The sequence below is a fragment of the Nematolebias whitei genome, chromosome 13 (assembly GCF_014905685.2).
Source record: "Nematolebias whitei isolate Nwh7 chromosome 13, NemWhi1, whole genome shotgun sequence".
In the NCBI taxonomy this organism is placed as follows: Eukaryota; Metazoa; Chordata; class Actinopteri; order Cyprinodontiformes; family Rivulidae; genus Nematolebias; species Nematolebias whitei.
In genome coordinates this window covers 31,612,139-31,627,526 of record NC_056510.1, presented here as the reverse complement: position 1 = coordinate 31,627,526, position 15,388 = coordinate 31,612,139, and the positions used below count along the sequence as shown (strand labels likewise).

General features: G+C 40.1%; 1 protein-coding gene across 1 annotated transcript in view; it reads right to left on the bottom strand.

Moving 5' to 3' along the window:
- Positions 1–1,160: 1,160 nt before the first annotated feature.
- cdc16 (cell division cycle 16 homolog (S. cerevisiae)) overlaps positions 1,161–15,388 on the bottom strand; it is a 64,558-nt gene continuing 50,330 nt past the window's right edge. Inside the window, exons 11-13 of the mRNA XM_037686688.1 lie at positions 8,628–8,763; positions 8,191–8,281; positions 1,161–1,483 (exon numbers count right to left, since the gene is read on the bottom strand). Of these exons, the coding sequence (XP_037542616.1) occupies positions 1,227–1,483; positions 8,191–8,281; positions 8,628–8,763 (484 nt within the window). The 3' untranslated portion in view covers positions 1,161–1,226. The remainder of the gene's footprint in view (positions 1,484–8,190; positions 8,282–8,627; positions 8,764–15,388) is intronic.

The window sequence follows — 15,388 nt, the reverse complement described above, 5'->3', positions numbered from 1 at the left end:
TAGAACAACATATGCTCCCATCTAGACGTCATCTCTTTCAGGGAAGACCCTGCATTTTTCAACACGATAATGCCAGACCACATTCTGCAGCAATCACAACATCATGGCTACATAGAAGGATCCGGGTACTGAAATGGCCAGCCTGCAGTCCAGATCTTTCACCTATAGAGAACATTTGGAGCATCATAAAGAGGAAGGTGCGACAAAGAAGGCCCAAGACGATTGAACAGTTAGACGCCTGTTAGACATGAATGGGAGAGCATTCCTATTTCTAAACTTGAGAAACTGGTCTCCTCTGTCCCCAGACGTCTGTTGAGTGTTGTAAGAAGAAGGGGGGATGCCACACAGTGGTAAAAATGGACTTGTCCCAACTTTTTTGGGATTTGTTAACGCCATGAAATTTAGAAACAACATATTTTTCCCTTAAAATGATACATTCTCTCAGTTTAAACTTTTGATCTGTGATTTGTGTTCTATTCTGAATAAAATATTATATGTTGGCACCTCCACATCATTGCAATCAGTTTTTATTCACAATTTGTTTAGTGTCCCAACTTTTTTGGAATCCGGTTTGTATATATATATATGTATATATATATATATATATATGTATATGTATATATATATATATATATATATAGTATTTCCTCTAATCACAAAAAGACATGAGTCATTCAAACAGTTACAAATACGAACAACAGATTATATTTTTATTATAAATGCTTGGTTTATTGTAGGAATTACCAAAAGTTTATTCATCAAAACTTATTAGAATTACCTGCTCTTTATCCAGAGTGAAAATCCACAGGTTAAGCAGCAGGAAGTTCCTGCCTGGACACCAACAAGTGATGTCATCTTTAGCTTGTGATTCGAGGTGCAAGGCTGTTTGTTCTGGTCAATCAGGCGTCAAAGGTCCACATGCTCCCAGTGCACGTGTACAGCTTCTTAAACACGGCATGTGTTCATTATTTCCCTTTTAAAGTGCATTCTGCAAAGTTATTATGGTATACATAAGGTACTGAGTATAAATTCACAAACCTTTGTTCAAAACTTTCACAACTGTGTTATATGTTGCTGCTTTAAGACAATTATATAGTGCACTGAGGGAATCCACATGGTGGAGGGCAACGGTTAAAATTTGTGGTTTGAATGTTGTCCTTGGGCTTGGATATGTGTATTTCTGACAGCCTGCTGCTTCAACAGTTCCACCTCCTGACGGGATGAGATCACGTGCTGGTGTCTGATAAGGTGTCCAACATCATTTCGCTTTCATACATGTCACTACACTCCAGGGTTAATGAGAGCCGGAGAGGTGTCTCTAGCATCATCTTGTCCTGATTGGATACTGGAGTTTCCAACGGTGCCATGCTGGTCTCTTCCAACCTCGGCTCTGCTGGGAGTTCACTGGACTCTGAGGTGTTCAACATCTTCATCAGTGCCGGAGTGTTCAAGCTGCTTCGCACCTTGTCATTGATTTCTGTGCCTTGGAGAAAATGTAGAAAAACACATTTTATTGAATATGCAGCCCACGCAGTATGAATTCAGTTTTATAAACAGTGTTTTGATGGCATTCTTGCTGCAGGTGTTTAGTTCTGCAGGTATTCTGACATGGTTTGCCAAGTGAGAACGCTGATGACCCCCAACATTTTATTTGTAGCATTAATACACGTGTTAGAGCAGGGACAAGACCCTCATAACGCTCTGATTTATGGCAAAACAATGAGCTAAAACCTGGGTCATTAGGCATGGTAGTAAACCAATACACACGGCACCAGTTCGTTTAGCTTCCCCCATAGTTCTTACCATTTTTTTTGTTTTGTTTTAACCAAGGCACGGTTAAAGGCATTTGACCAGCTGCATCACCTTCTGGTATGGAATCTGCATTGCGGATGACTATCACACCATCTAACGTACTGCATAGAACATAACTCCTCAGAATTTCAAATGATAAAAAATGGTGGGTGTATCAAAAAACTGCAAAAAAAACAAACACCAGGGTACCGCTTCAAATAGCAAAGTAAGCTACATCCTGTTACCTTCAGTCTTTCTCATCCAAAATGGAAATCAGAAAAGCCACTTTTACTAGTTGTTCTATATCGTCCACCAGGCGCTTACTCTCAGTTTTTGTCTGAATTATCAGAATTATTAACTGACTTATTAAATACTGATAAAATCATCATAATGGGTGATTTCAATATTCATGTGGATGTTGAGTGTGATAGTTTAAGCATAGCCTTTAATAATTTAATAGACTCATTTGGTTTTACCCAAAACGTCCGCACATCTACTCATTCTTATCATCACACTTGATTTAGTTCTGACCTATGGTATAGAGATTAAAGACTTGGTAATAGTTCCTCAAAATCCTATTCTGTCCAACCATTTTTTAATAACCTTTGAGTTTACATTAAATGACTACACAGTCACAGAGTAAATTTCATCTCAGCAGGTGCTTATCAGAAAATGCTGTAACCAAATTTAAACGATCTCTTCCATCAATGTTTTCCTCTGTCTTGCAGAGTAATTCACCAGAGAACAGTGACTTAGATCATCTAGTTGATCATCTTACAACTACAATGCAAACTTCACTGGATAAAATTGCTCCACTGAAAAAGAAAGTAATCAATCAGAGGAAACTGGCTCCTTGGTTCAATTCTGAGTTACGTACTTTAAAGCAGGCATCTAGAAACCAGGAGAGAAAATGGCGCTCTACTAATCCAAAAAAGTTCAATCTGGTCCTCTGGACATTCAAAAAAACAAAAAACAAAACAAAGCAAAAAAATCTAGAAACGTTTCGTCTCTCATCCAAGAGACTTCCTCAGTCTGAGGTGCTGTTTTCAGCTCAGTCTCTTAAATAGCACCTTCACAGAGTGGATCAACCAGTTTGCTTCTGACAACCAAAACCAGCTGATCACATGCTCAAGAAGGACCATCAGCCTAACAATGGATCAATGGCGCTCTACTAATGTTGAAGAATTTTATTTAACTTGGAAAGATAGTCTGCTAACATATAAAAAAGCTCTCCGTAAAGCTAGAACTTTATATTACTCATCTTTAATAGAGGAGAATAAAAATAACCCTAGGTTTCTGTTTAGTACTATTGCTAGAATAATTAAAAGTCCCATTTCTGTTGAACCATGTATCCCTACAACTAACTATAAGTAGTGATGACTTCATGAGATTCTTTATAAATTATTTCAATTAGAGAGAAAATTCAAACCATCCTTCCTTCTACTATCTCTAGTCCCCTGTCAAATGAGGCAACTTTAATAATTTCACTAGAGCCTGATTTATGTTTGGACAGTTTTTGTCCTGTTGAGCTCTCAGAATTGTCAAAAATAATAACCTCATCCAAACCATCCACATGCCTGCTAGATCCCATCCCAACCAGACTGTTTAAAGAGGTATTTCCCCTAATTAACATCCACATTTTGGATCTACTTAATTTGTCTTTAATGGATGGTTATGTATCACAGCACTTTAAGGTTGCTGTAATTAAACCTTTACTAAAGAAGTCTGATCTTGATTCGAAAATTCTGGCCAACTGTAGACCTATATCTAATCTAACTTTCATCTCAAAAATTCTAGAGAAAATAGTTGCAGGTCAGTTGCGTGAACATCTGCAAAGAAATAATCTATCTGAAGAGTTTCAGTGAGGGTTTAGAGCTTATCATAGCACAGAAACAGCACTAGTAAAAGTAACTAATGATATTCTCATGGCCTCAGACAATGGACTTGTGTCTATACTGGTCCTGTTAGACCTCAGTGCTGCATTTGATACAGTTGATCACAATATTTTACTACAGAGGCTTGAATATGATATTGGGATTACAGGAACGGCTCTAAAATGGTTTAAATCATATCTATCTGATAGATTCAAGTTTGTAAATGTAAATAATAAATCTTCATCATACACAAAAGTTAGTCATGGAGTTCCTCAGGGCTCAGTGCTTGGGCCAATACTCTTTACTTTAAGCTTCCATTAGGTAAAGTTATTAAACAGCATGGGATAAATTTCCATTGTTATGCTGATGACACACAGTTGTATTTGTCCATTAAACCCAATGAATCCAATCCGATACTTAGACTACAAGCATGTCTTAGGTCGTTTTCACACCTGATAGTCCGGTAGACTCGGTTCGGTTCGGGACCAATATTCATGATATTTTGTTTACATTTGAGCTGGTGCGTTTGCATTCACACTGCACTGTGCAGTCAAGTCAACCCGTTGAACCAACCTGTTCCCTCGCTCACCTGTGGGGGCGCTGCACCAAGAACTACTGAAAGAAAGGACACAAAAACCTCTGAAGACACTTCATCTTCTTCTTTTGTAAATAAAAACAAAAACGAAGTGGCATCAAGTTTTAGGAGTTATATTTTGTCATTTTTCAAAAATGGACTTAGCATGAGCAGAAGATGAGACAGAAGACCATGGAGAATATTGTTTTTCCACACAAGGCATCTGACGGCTCCATGTAAGGTAAGAGAAATGCGTGTTTGTTTGTCCTGCGGAGCGGGGCCCGGTCTGTTTGCATTCACACCGTACTCGAACCGCGCTGGAGTTTGCTTCTACCGGACCGAGACCTAGGTTTTAGCCCGGGCCAGAATTAGCCTTTTTGTTCCATGACAGAGTTCGATGGCGCGTTCACACCTCCCTAAACAAACCGGACTTTCTAGGAAAACGAGCTAGAGTTCGATTAAAGCGGACTAAACAGGGCTGGTGTGAATGCACCCTTAAAGACATAAAAACCTGGATGACCCTTAATTTTCTCCCGTTGAACACAGACAAAACTGAGGTTTTGGTTTTTGGACCTGAGCACCTTGGGAATGAATTTTTCAGTCTTTCTCCCTCCTTAGATGGCATTAATCTGTCCTCCTGCTCTAATGTTAAAATTCTTGGGTGTTATTTTTGATCAGGACATGTCTTTTATCCCCCACATTAAAAACGTTACTAGAACTGCCTTCTTCCACCTGCGTAATATCACTAAAATTAGAAACATCTAAAAATGATGCAGAAAAACTGGTCCATGCATTTGACACGTCTAGAATGGACTATTGCAATGGTTTATTATCTGGGTGTCCAAATACTTCTTTAAAACGTCTTCAGATGATCCAAAATGCTGCTGCCAGAGTCTTAACCGGAGTAAGTAGGAGAGATCACATTTTTCCAGTTTTAGTTTCTCTCCATTGGCTCCCAGTCAAGTCCAGAATAGAATTCAAAATTTTACTTCTAACCTACAAAGCTCTCAACAACCTGGCTCCATCTTATATTACAGATCTTATTGTTCCATATTTTTCTTACAGAGCACTTCGCTCTCAAGACTGCAGGTTTACTTGTGGTTCCTAGAATTTACAAAAACAGAATGGGAGGCAGATCTTTCATCAGGCTCCTCTCTTGTGGAACTAACTTCCAATCTCTGTCCATGAGGCTGACACATTGTCCAGTTTTAAAACTAGGCTTAAGACTTTCCTTTTTGATAAATCCTATAGTTAGGGTCGGCTTGGGTTTCCTGAGCTATCCCTTAGTTATGCTGCTATAGGCTTAGACTGCTGGAGGACAAACTGACCACAATTTTCACTCTACTTCTGTCTTTACTTACTCTGCTCAACCTGTTTTGTATTTGTAATTATTTTTTCTATCCTTAACGTGTTTTTTTGTCTTTCAGATACACCTGGACCTATACCTGGACCTACCATTCTATGTTTGTCTGTCTCTCCTTCCTGTCCTCTCAACCAGCCGGTCAAAGCAGATGGCCGCTTGTCCTGAGCCTGGTTCTGCTGGAGGTTTCTTCCTTTAAAAGGGAGTTTTTCCTTTCCACTGTTGCCACTGTGCTTGCTCAGGATGGGAGACTGCAACGAAGCCAAGATTCAACTTGTCTGCTGGATTCCTTAGAGAAATTTACTAATTGGCTTTTATGTATGTGAATGTTCCTGTAAAGTGCCCTGAGACAACTTTGTTGTGATTTGGCGCTATATAAATAAAACTGAATTATGAATTATGGATTAGGACCTACAGTTAACCTACAGAACGTTTTGCACCCCAAAAGTTTAGAATTTTCAAGGAACATACTGTATTTTTCAACCTATAAGTCACAGGTTTTTTGTGTGCATAATTTACATGCCCTGCGACTTATACACCAAAGCAACATATTTTTGGATTTTTTTCCCAGATTTATAAACCAATTTTTGGCTGAGATATAACATTCATTCATTCTGACTGACTGCCGGACTTATCTCAACTCCTCATGGAATGTTTTGAAAACAACAACGATGCTTTGTCTGTTTCCTCACCCCTCCCTTCTCCGAGGCCGTGGACATGTGACAGAACCTCAACTGAGCTGATGATGAATGTCACCTCTTATCTGGACAATGGCTGAGGGGGGGGGGGGGGGAGGGAAAGGAAGGGGGGCTCTGGACTATGCTACAACTTTCCCTTAAAAATTCAATGTCTTCACCGGCCTATATGTCCATGTATAACGTCTATTTGTGTTGCTTTGCTGTGGTAGGTTTTTTTGATGCCTCAAATCATGCCCTGTCTAGGACACGGCGCGAGAGATCTATTTTTTTTATACCGTCTCTCCTCGTTTTCTTCCCTTTTCTCATCCAAGCAAAATATTATTCTGAATAAGAATAAGAGGGACGCGCTTTTTATCGTTGCAGCTTTGTGCACTCCGCCCATCTTTCGGATGACTGTATGTACATGTTTGCGTTGTATCTCGGTGCAATGCCAATAAAGTTAATTCTTCTGAAAATATTGAACACTACCATTTTCAGCCACTAGATGGCACTCAAGTAGTATGGCATGCCATTGTGTCATGTAATAGGTAAAAGTGGCTATTAATGACACAATCAGCTTGCCACAGACTGCCACATACGTCCATCTCACTTGGAGCAACTGACAAATCAGCTTCATTTCGTTGTGCCGCCCCGGTTAAATGCAGCTAATTTGACCATTAAAGTGCATTTATTAAATAAAAGTTCAACTGAAACACACCTTTACTATAAAGTCGAGCGTACAAATAATTTTTTTAAGTGCTTGTCTTGTTTAAATCCAACATTTTTCAGTCAGGTCATCTGGACAGTTTCTTTTTTTGTGCTGAAACGTTTCGCCTTCGATCTGGAAGGCTTCATTAGTTAAGGAAACACACAGCAAAACTGATTCTTCCCCCAACAGCTTACTCCAAAGTGGAACAAACCAGTTCTGCTTGTGATAAGATGGTCTCTTTGGTACGCCCCTCCTCCATTGCCGGCCCTCTTCCTTGTTGACAGTCTTGTCAAATTGGTTGAAAACAACAAAGTCCATGCTCAATAATCCAGGTATAAAATCCAACATTTTTCAGTCAGGTCATCTGGACAGTTTCTTTTTTTGTGCTGAAACGTTTCGCCTTTGATCTGGAAGGGGGAAGAATCAGTTTTGCTGTGTGTTTCCTTGACTGATGAAGCCTTCTGGATCGAAGGCGAAACGTTTCAGCACAAAAAAAGAAACTGTCCAGATGACCTGACTGAAAAATGTTGGATTTTTATACCTGGATTATTGAGCATAGACTTTGTTGTTATCTTGTTAAAGTTCTAAGAAATGTGCAGCGTTCCTCCTTCCTGATTTCCTCCCCATGCACACTCCCGGAGCACCGAGGCAGCGAATACTTTTGAAATGCAGCCGATTTTACTGTCAAAGTGCATTTATTAAAGGAAAAGTTCAACTGAAACACACCTTTGTTATAATTTCAAGCAAACAAATATGTTTTTAAGTGTTAATCTTGTTAAATTCTTGTTCAAGTCCTCCCATGCACACTCCTGTGACCGCCATTTGGCAGCCAATCGATTTTTGGCACACCAGCCCACATTTCCAGGTCGTCAATGGTGATTTATAATAAATGCAAATTATACAGCAAAGCGACGTATTTATCGCTTTTCCCCACTTTATTAGACATATTTGGACTGATGCGACTTATACAGCGGAAAATACGGTAATTTAGATTCTAGTTCCTGCATTGAGAAAGTGGATTAGGAGAAATTAGTTGCTCATGCTTGGCCGTTATCACTTCTACAGAAAAACAAAATCTCCCATAAATAACATTACAACTGAAATAAGGAAAAGTATTGTATCTTTTAAGACATCCTTGTACAAACAAGATCAAATTATTAAAAATTATATATTTTTCCCAGCAACAATTCCAGCACAAAACCAACCTATATAGGCATCTGTGTCACCGAAGTACATCTCGATACAATGGCCAAGCATAGTCACAGAGAAAGTGTCATCCCTCTTCAGTCCAAGAGCCTGAAACAAGAAAAGACAACAACTTTACACATTTCAGTGAAAAGATGGGAAAAAAATTAAGAAAAAGGGACTGAAAGGTCTGAATTATTAAAAACCTTAACCAACATTTGAAGTTGTTGCAAACTGCATCTCGTTTTGCGATATTTTATTTTTATAGAAATGTTTTTATTATTTTTGGAAGTTAGTTTTGTTAATCACAGAGAAGTGCAGTGATTGTATTTGGCCACAGCTTTTCCTGCTAGAACTCTCTCAAAAAATAAACTCTTCATAAGCAGTTCAGCCAAAATTTCAAGTGACAAGTTACTGGCATTGAAGTATGCTAAGAAATAATACTCTATAAACTTACTGTATGAAAGTAGTCAATAGCACTTTCAAAGTCTCCCATGAGGCTGTGCACATAGCCTATGGCAGAGTAAGTTGAGGCATGCTGTGGGATCAACACCAGGGCTTGACGATGGTACTCCAGTGCTCGCTCGTACTTTCTACCGATTTGAAAATGACAATAAACAATATTGTTCACTCATAGATTCAATTAAATGATTTCAACGATGTATCAAAATGCGTCATAACAGGAGTACAGTTATACCTAAATGATCAACTTTTTCATTGCCATGTTTACTGATGAAATTACAATATTACCAGTACATCTTTGTAAGCAACACAATAAAGTAACACCTCAGATCACTGAGAGCTGCAGTGTTTCTTTTTTCTTCTTCAAATAATTAAAACTTGCAGCATTTTTCTTAATAATAACAGTTCAGTTTATGATCACTCATGAGGAACGGACTCATGAGCTAGTACTGACACTTATCACTTAAGTTAAAAACTAGTAAATACTAGTACACATACGTACAATTTGCCTGTATCTTGTTTCAATAAATTAATTATTGCCCTGTGATCAGAAAGACAATACTGCTTACATGCATGTTAATTACATGTGGGTATGAATGTTGATTTATTTCATTTATTTATTTAACACTAGACATACAGGTTCAGTACATGACCTATTCACCTTTGTCACAGTTGATCTTATTCTCAAAAATCTACATCCTCCCACCTCATTTGGTGTTCTAAAGCTAGCCGTTTCAGAGGGAAGTGGTATTAAACCTGCTTTTTGTCAACGCGTGTACTGAACTGCTCTAGGTTTCCCAGTAATAGGATCCATTTCAAAATTCTCATGTATGTTTTTAAATCACTGAACAGTTCCACCCCATCCTATCTCACTGATCTTCTGCAGCCATATGTCCCACCGTGCTCTCTGAGGTCAGCAGACCAGATGCTTCTCTCAGTCCCAGAAACCTGTCGTAAGCTCAGGGGTGACAGGGCTTTCTCTGTTGCAGGTCCACGACTGTGGAATGAGTTGCCACTGAGTGTCCGGCAGGCTCCCACACTCTCAGTCTTTAAGTCTCGCTTGAAGACCCACTTCTATTCGCTTGCCTTTAACACGGTGTGATTTGTTTTGGCCCGGTCTGTTCTCTACTCTGTTGGCCATTTTAGTTAGCTTCTGCTGCTATTTGTATCTGTATTTCTATTTTATGTTTTCCTGTCTGCTGTGCATGTTTGTGTTCTTTTGTACAGCACTTTGGTTGGCCTTGTTGCTGTTTTAAGTGCTATATAAATAAATTGGTATGGTATGGTATGGTAGGTTTCCCAGTAAAGCCCCCAGTATACTGCTGCATAGGGCTGGGCGATGTATCGAATATACTCGATGTATCTCGAGTTTTTCAATTTACGATGGTTAAAATGGCTCTATCGCAACCATCGAGTATAAATTGCCATTCAAATAATAAGCTTTCTGCATCTAATTAACTGTGAGTTTCATTTATCCGACACGCAACAAATGCATCACTACTCCCTGCCCCCTCCCAACCTGAAAATGTTCCGCATGACACGCTGTGCGGAGCATGCACATATAGACTTGGATAAAGGAAAAAATATGGCAACAGCGGGAGATTCAGGTGAGCGGGTGAATGAGACGATAACTGAAGAGTCCGATGAACTAGATCCGAAGAGAAACAGCACTGGATAAATAATCTGGCAGTGGTTTGGATTTTACAAGGAGGATGTTGAACAAAATGCGGTAATTTGCAAAACGTGTCGTAAAACCATTGCCACGAAAGGAAGCAGCACCACAAACTTATTTCACCACCTAAGAAGTCATCCACTGCAAAATGAAGAATGTTGTAAACTCCGTATGTCCACGTCTCCCACACAATAAAGAAAACGTTAAATAATACAGCTGTGAAGCAGATGACACAAGCTTCTTCGTTTGCCAAAGCCATCCCGTACGACAGAAAATGTACAAAGTGGAGAGAACTCACTGACGCAGTAACAAAATATATCGCCAAAGACATGGCTCCTGTCAGTGTTGTGGAAAAGCCTGGATTCAAAAATCTTACTAAGACTCTTGATGCAAAATACGACTTGCCAGGTCGCAAGTTCTTTGCAGAAAAAGCGCTGCCAGAGTTGTACGTTTCAGTAAGAGAAAACATAGGCCAGCAGCTAACAAACGTGAACTTCTTCTCAACAACCACAGACCTGTGGACCAGCCGCACTTGTGAGCCGTATCTTAGCCTAACTCTACACTACATCGACCAGTGGGAGTTAAAAAGCTTCTGCCTCCGAACAAGTTTTTTCCCTGAAGACCACACAGCAGAGCTAATTGCCCAAGGACTGCAAGATGCACTCACATCATGGAATTTATCAGAAAGTCATCAGGTGTGCATCACGACAGACAATGGGAGTAACATAATCAAAGCAATGAGGATGAATGGGTGGACCAGGCTACAGTGTTTTGGCCATCGGCTGCACCAGGCTACAGTGTTTTGGCCATCGGCTGCACCTTGCAATTGGTATGTTGTACAGCTGTACCTTCTTTTATATAGAATATACTCTGAGCATCAGTAGATGTTCGTAGGGTTTCATTTGATTTCCCCATTAAATGAACTTCAGATTAAATTGATCTGAAGATTTGAATATCTGAAGATATCAAATTGATATTTGATTTACTAAATTAAATTTTCGTTTAAATTTAAATTTGATTGAATTAAATTTGATTTAATAAATTAAATTGAATTTACTTATTTATTTTTGTTTACACTAAAAAATGAAAAGCATTTCTTTAGTTTTCATACCTCTAAGACATCGGGCAGCATGTTTTTCCTCCTGTAATTGTGTTATGCATCTGCTTAATTAATTTACTGAGCATAAAATGTGAATTGATGTAAAATCTGATATTGCATACATATAAACAACTATGTTTTTTTGTGATATTATTTATTTACAGCATTATATAGTAATTATTGTTGGTTTTTTTTCCCCCCTTTATTTTCAGAGATAAGCATGAAGGACCCCCGCATTGAGCGTGCTGTTGCTGTTTGTAAAAAGATTGTAAGCAGTTTTTCATTCAGTTGGAAGAAGAGGAGAGATCTGGCTACTGCACAAAAAGAACTTAAGATCTCTGCACATCAGCTGATCAGCGAGTCGCCAACTAGATGGGGATCCTGTTACAAAATGAGTGACCGGGTGCTGGAACAGGAGCGAGCTATTTCTCAGGTCTTGGCCACAGACAAAAAAACATGACATCTTTTCTTGACTTGGAAAGACCTGGAAGTCCTTGAGTCAGTGCACAAGGCTCTGAAACCACTTGTGGATTTCACTGATGCCCTTTCAGGGGAGGACTATGTCACAGTGTCATATGTCAAACCTGTGCTACATCTCTTCCATACAAGCATCTTGGCAGTTCATGAAGATGCCACTCCACTGACCCAGTCCATCAAAGTCTCCATCCTGGACTACCTTCATGAGAAATTTGATTACCCTTTCACTGACACCCTTCTGGACATGGCATCATTAGTTGATCCCAGATTTAAAACAACATACATTACCACAGAGAAGTTGGAGGAAATTAAGAACGGAGCCATGAAGGAGATGGAAGCAGATGTCATGCTGTCTGATCAAGGTGCTCCAGGATTGCCTGCTTCACAGCCCAGTGAAATGGAAGTGGTATCAGAGCCAGATGCAACAAAAAAGAAAACACTTGGAAGTTTCTTTAAAAAGGCCAAAACATCCTCTTCCAAAACTCCGTCATCACTTAGACAATTAATGGACGCAGAACTTTCTGCCTACTTGCAGTCTGTGACTGCCGACAGTGAATCTGATCCACTGCTGTGGTGGAAAGGCCATGAAGAAATATTCCCAAATGTGAAACATCTGGCAAAAAAGTACCTGTGTGTACCTGCTACTAGCTCCCCATCAGAAAGGGTATTTAGTACTAGTGGGAATGTGGTGACATGTCACTGGGCCTCCCTCAAACCTGAAGCTGTTGACAGGCTTGTGTTTTTGGCACAGAATCTCAAAAAACCAATGAACCTTTTGCATTGATGAGACCTATTCAGGGGTATTAATGTCACCATTTGGACATAAGCTTCTTTTATTTCAACTTCGCATCATTTCCTTTTTTACCACTTTGTGTGGTGTGTGTTTAAAATCTAGCACACAAAGAGTAATTATTATTTAAATTATTTTGAGATGCTCTGTGATTAAACTGTTCTTGTACAGAGATTGTGCAGATATTGCCTGAACTTGGCACCATTTACCAGTTTAGCACTTTTTGTGTTTTGTTGTTCAAAATTTTCAGCATATGTAAATTGTTTAGAGAAGCTCTGATACCTGTGGCTATTCTGGGTGAGTTGATTATATAGTCACTATTTAAACTTTTATTTTTGTAATCTGGACTCATCAGGTTTTTTGATTTTACAATTTTTATGCAAAAAGCACTAACAAGCACCTTTTTTTCCAGACAGATGGTTTATTTTTCATTGTGGATTTGTGCTTGGTGTACTTTTTTTGCTGCTAAGGTCTTGTTTATTAAAGGTATAGTGTTGACCACAGTAAGAGACAGTGGTACTAATTTCATTACTGAAGAAGATGATTTGTGTGCAACTGATGGTTACAATAAAACATTTTAAACGTATTCTGATTTTGTTTTCAATTTCAAAAAAACATCAATGGTCTGTTTGAATAGAGTACACCAGTGCAATTTAAATACTAGTTTAAAGTAACACTGGAGATTATTTATAAATATCGTGATATATATTGTGTATCGTGATATAGCAAAAATAATATCGGGATATTAGATTTTCCTCATATCGCCCAGCCCTATTGCCGCGTACATCCATACGCAGAGGTACACACGTACGTACGCAGAGGTACGTGCGTACCCCCCAGCATACCCTCCGTGCAAAGCTCCAATTTTTACAACTGAATACGCGTACGCGGTGTCGCACAATAAACTGCCAAGCAACGGACTGTTTTGTATGTGACACCAATGTATTAAATTCCCCTTCTTCATCCCTGATCTGGCCTTTTCTTTTGTTTTTTAGCCAAGAGGCAGTGATCTCTTCCTCCTCCGTTGATGCAATGACTGAAGTGGTGAGAAATGGAGGAATTTGTCACGAGTGAATTAAACTCAGGTCCAGCATGGCTGTGGGAGGGTCTGGAGATTTCCTGGTGGGCTGGTCTGATGTGTGGGCTGTAGAGCCAGCGCTCTTTTTTTTATTTTTTAGATCTTTTTATTAACAACATATGAACACAGAACACCGCTGCGGCGGAGGCTGCCAGCTCTCGCTTTTTTTCTTTTTTCCGACCTGCCAATCAATCCAGTAGGCGTGTCAGTAAATGACCAATCGGCGACCTCAATTTGTCCCGAAGGTGAACGCCCCTTGTCTGTGAAGCTGTTCTGCAGCTGCTCGGGGTGTATGCTGGAGTATCATGACTGAACCCTCTGCGTACCGTACACGCGTACGTACGCGTGAACGGACATATGCAGCAGTATACTAGAGCCTTAAGTGTTGAGAAAACGTCCATTATTAAACAAAGGCGGAGGCCTCCGTGTCCAACTGTCCCCTCTTACAGTGCTGTTATTGCTAGTATCACTCTGTGAATAGCAAGCGGCCATCAGGGAGTTAAGGATCCATTGTTAGGCTGATGGTCCTTCTTGATCATGTGAACAGCTGGTTCTGGATGTCAACAACAAATTGGTTGATCCACTATGAGAAGGTGCCATTTATAACTGAGGTGAATGCACCTCCTCAATCTTTTGGATGAAAGACGAAATGTTTCAACAATTTTTTTGCTTTTTTGAACCTGTCCAGAGGACCAGACTTAAATATTTTAAATGAATCCTTCCGGTAAAATGGTGCCCGTGTACTTGGCTTGCAATCCACCTCTGTTGATGCTGTTCGGATTATTTGTGTTTTGTTCGTTTTTCATCTGGGACATAAACTTGCTGCTGGTGTATGACCGACAACAGCTTCTGGATCTTCGTTTTTCTGCCGACGATGTGGCTTATTTGGATCATTATGAGCGTACCGCTGGACCCCCCCCCCCCCCTTCCCCCGCTGCTGGCGGACGTGCCCGTTTACCTCCACTACGCTCCTCACCTGCCTGCCCGGAGATATCGCTCCAGATGCCAGGGAAAATGTGCTGGGCGGCTGGTAAAGCTTAAAGCCCTGCGCGCTGCATCTTCCTCTCCAGCTGGTAGTCATGGTTTCAATAGCCAGCTTTCCGCATGCCCGGACCAGGTAAACAACGGGAGTTGTCAGCCGGTGCAGTGCACGGGCCGACCCAGAGGGGCTGTTATTGAAAATCTACAGTCACTGGGGTGCACTCCCTCCACCGCTGCTGGCTCTACTTTGGACAGTATCCGGATGTGTTTGGTCAACGCAAGATCTGTTACCAACAAAACTTTTATCCTCAGAGACTACTTTCAAGAACACGATTTGGACTTTCTCTGCATCACAGAGACTTGGATGTCTCCAGGTGAGTCCAGCGCCTTGACGGAATTATTGCCACCGAACTGTCTGTATTTTAACGCACTGCGGCCATCAGGCCGGCGCAGTGGTGGATTATTAACAATATTCAAATCAACTTTTGACTGTAAACAACTGCTCATCCCAGTTTCCCGCGCCAGCTTTGAACTGAGCGTCATTGAACTCAGCCATTCACCTTCGACTTTATGCGCGCTCGTCTACCGCCCACCTCGATCTAAAGATTTCATAAATGAGTTTTCTGATTTCTTGGCTGAAATCACACCAAAATATAATC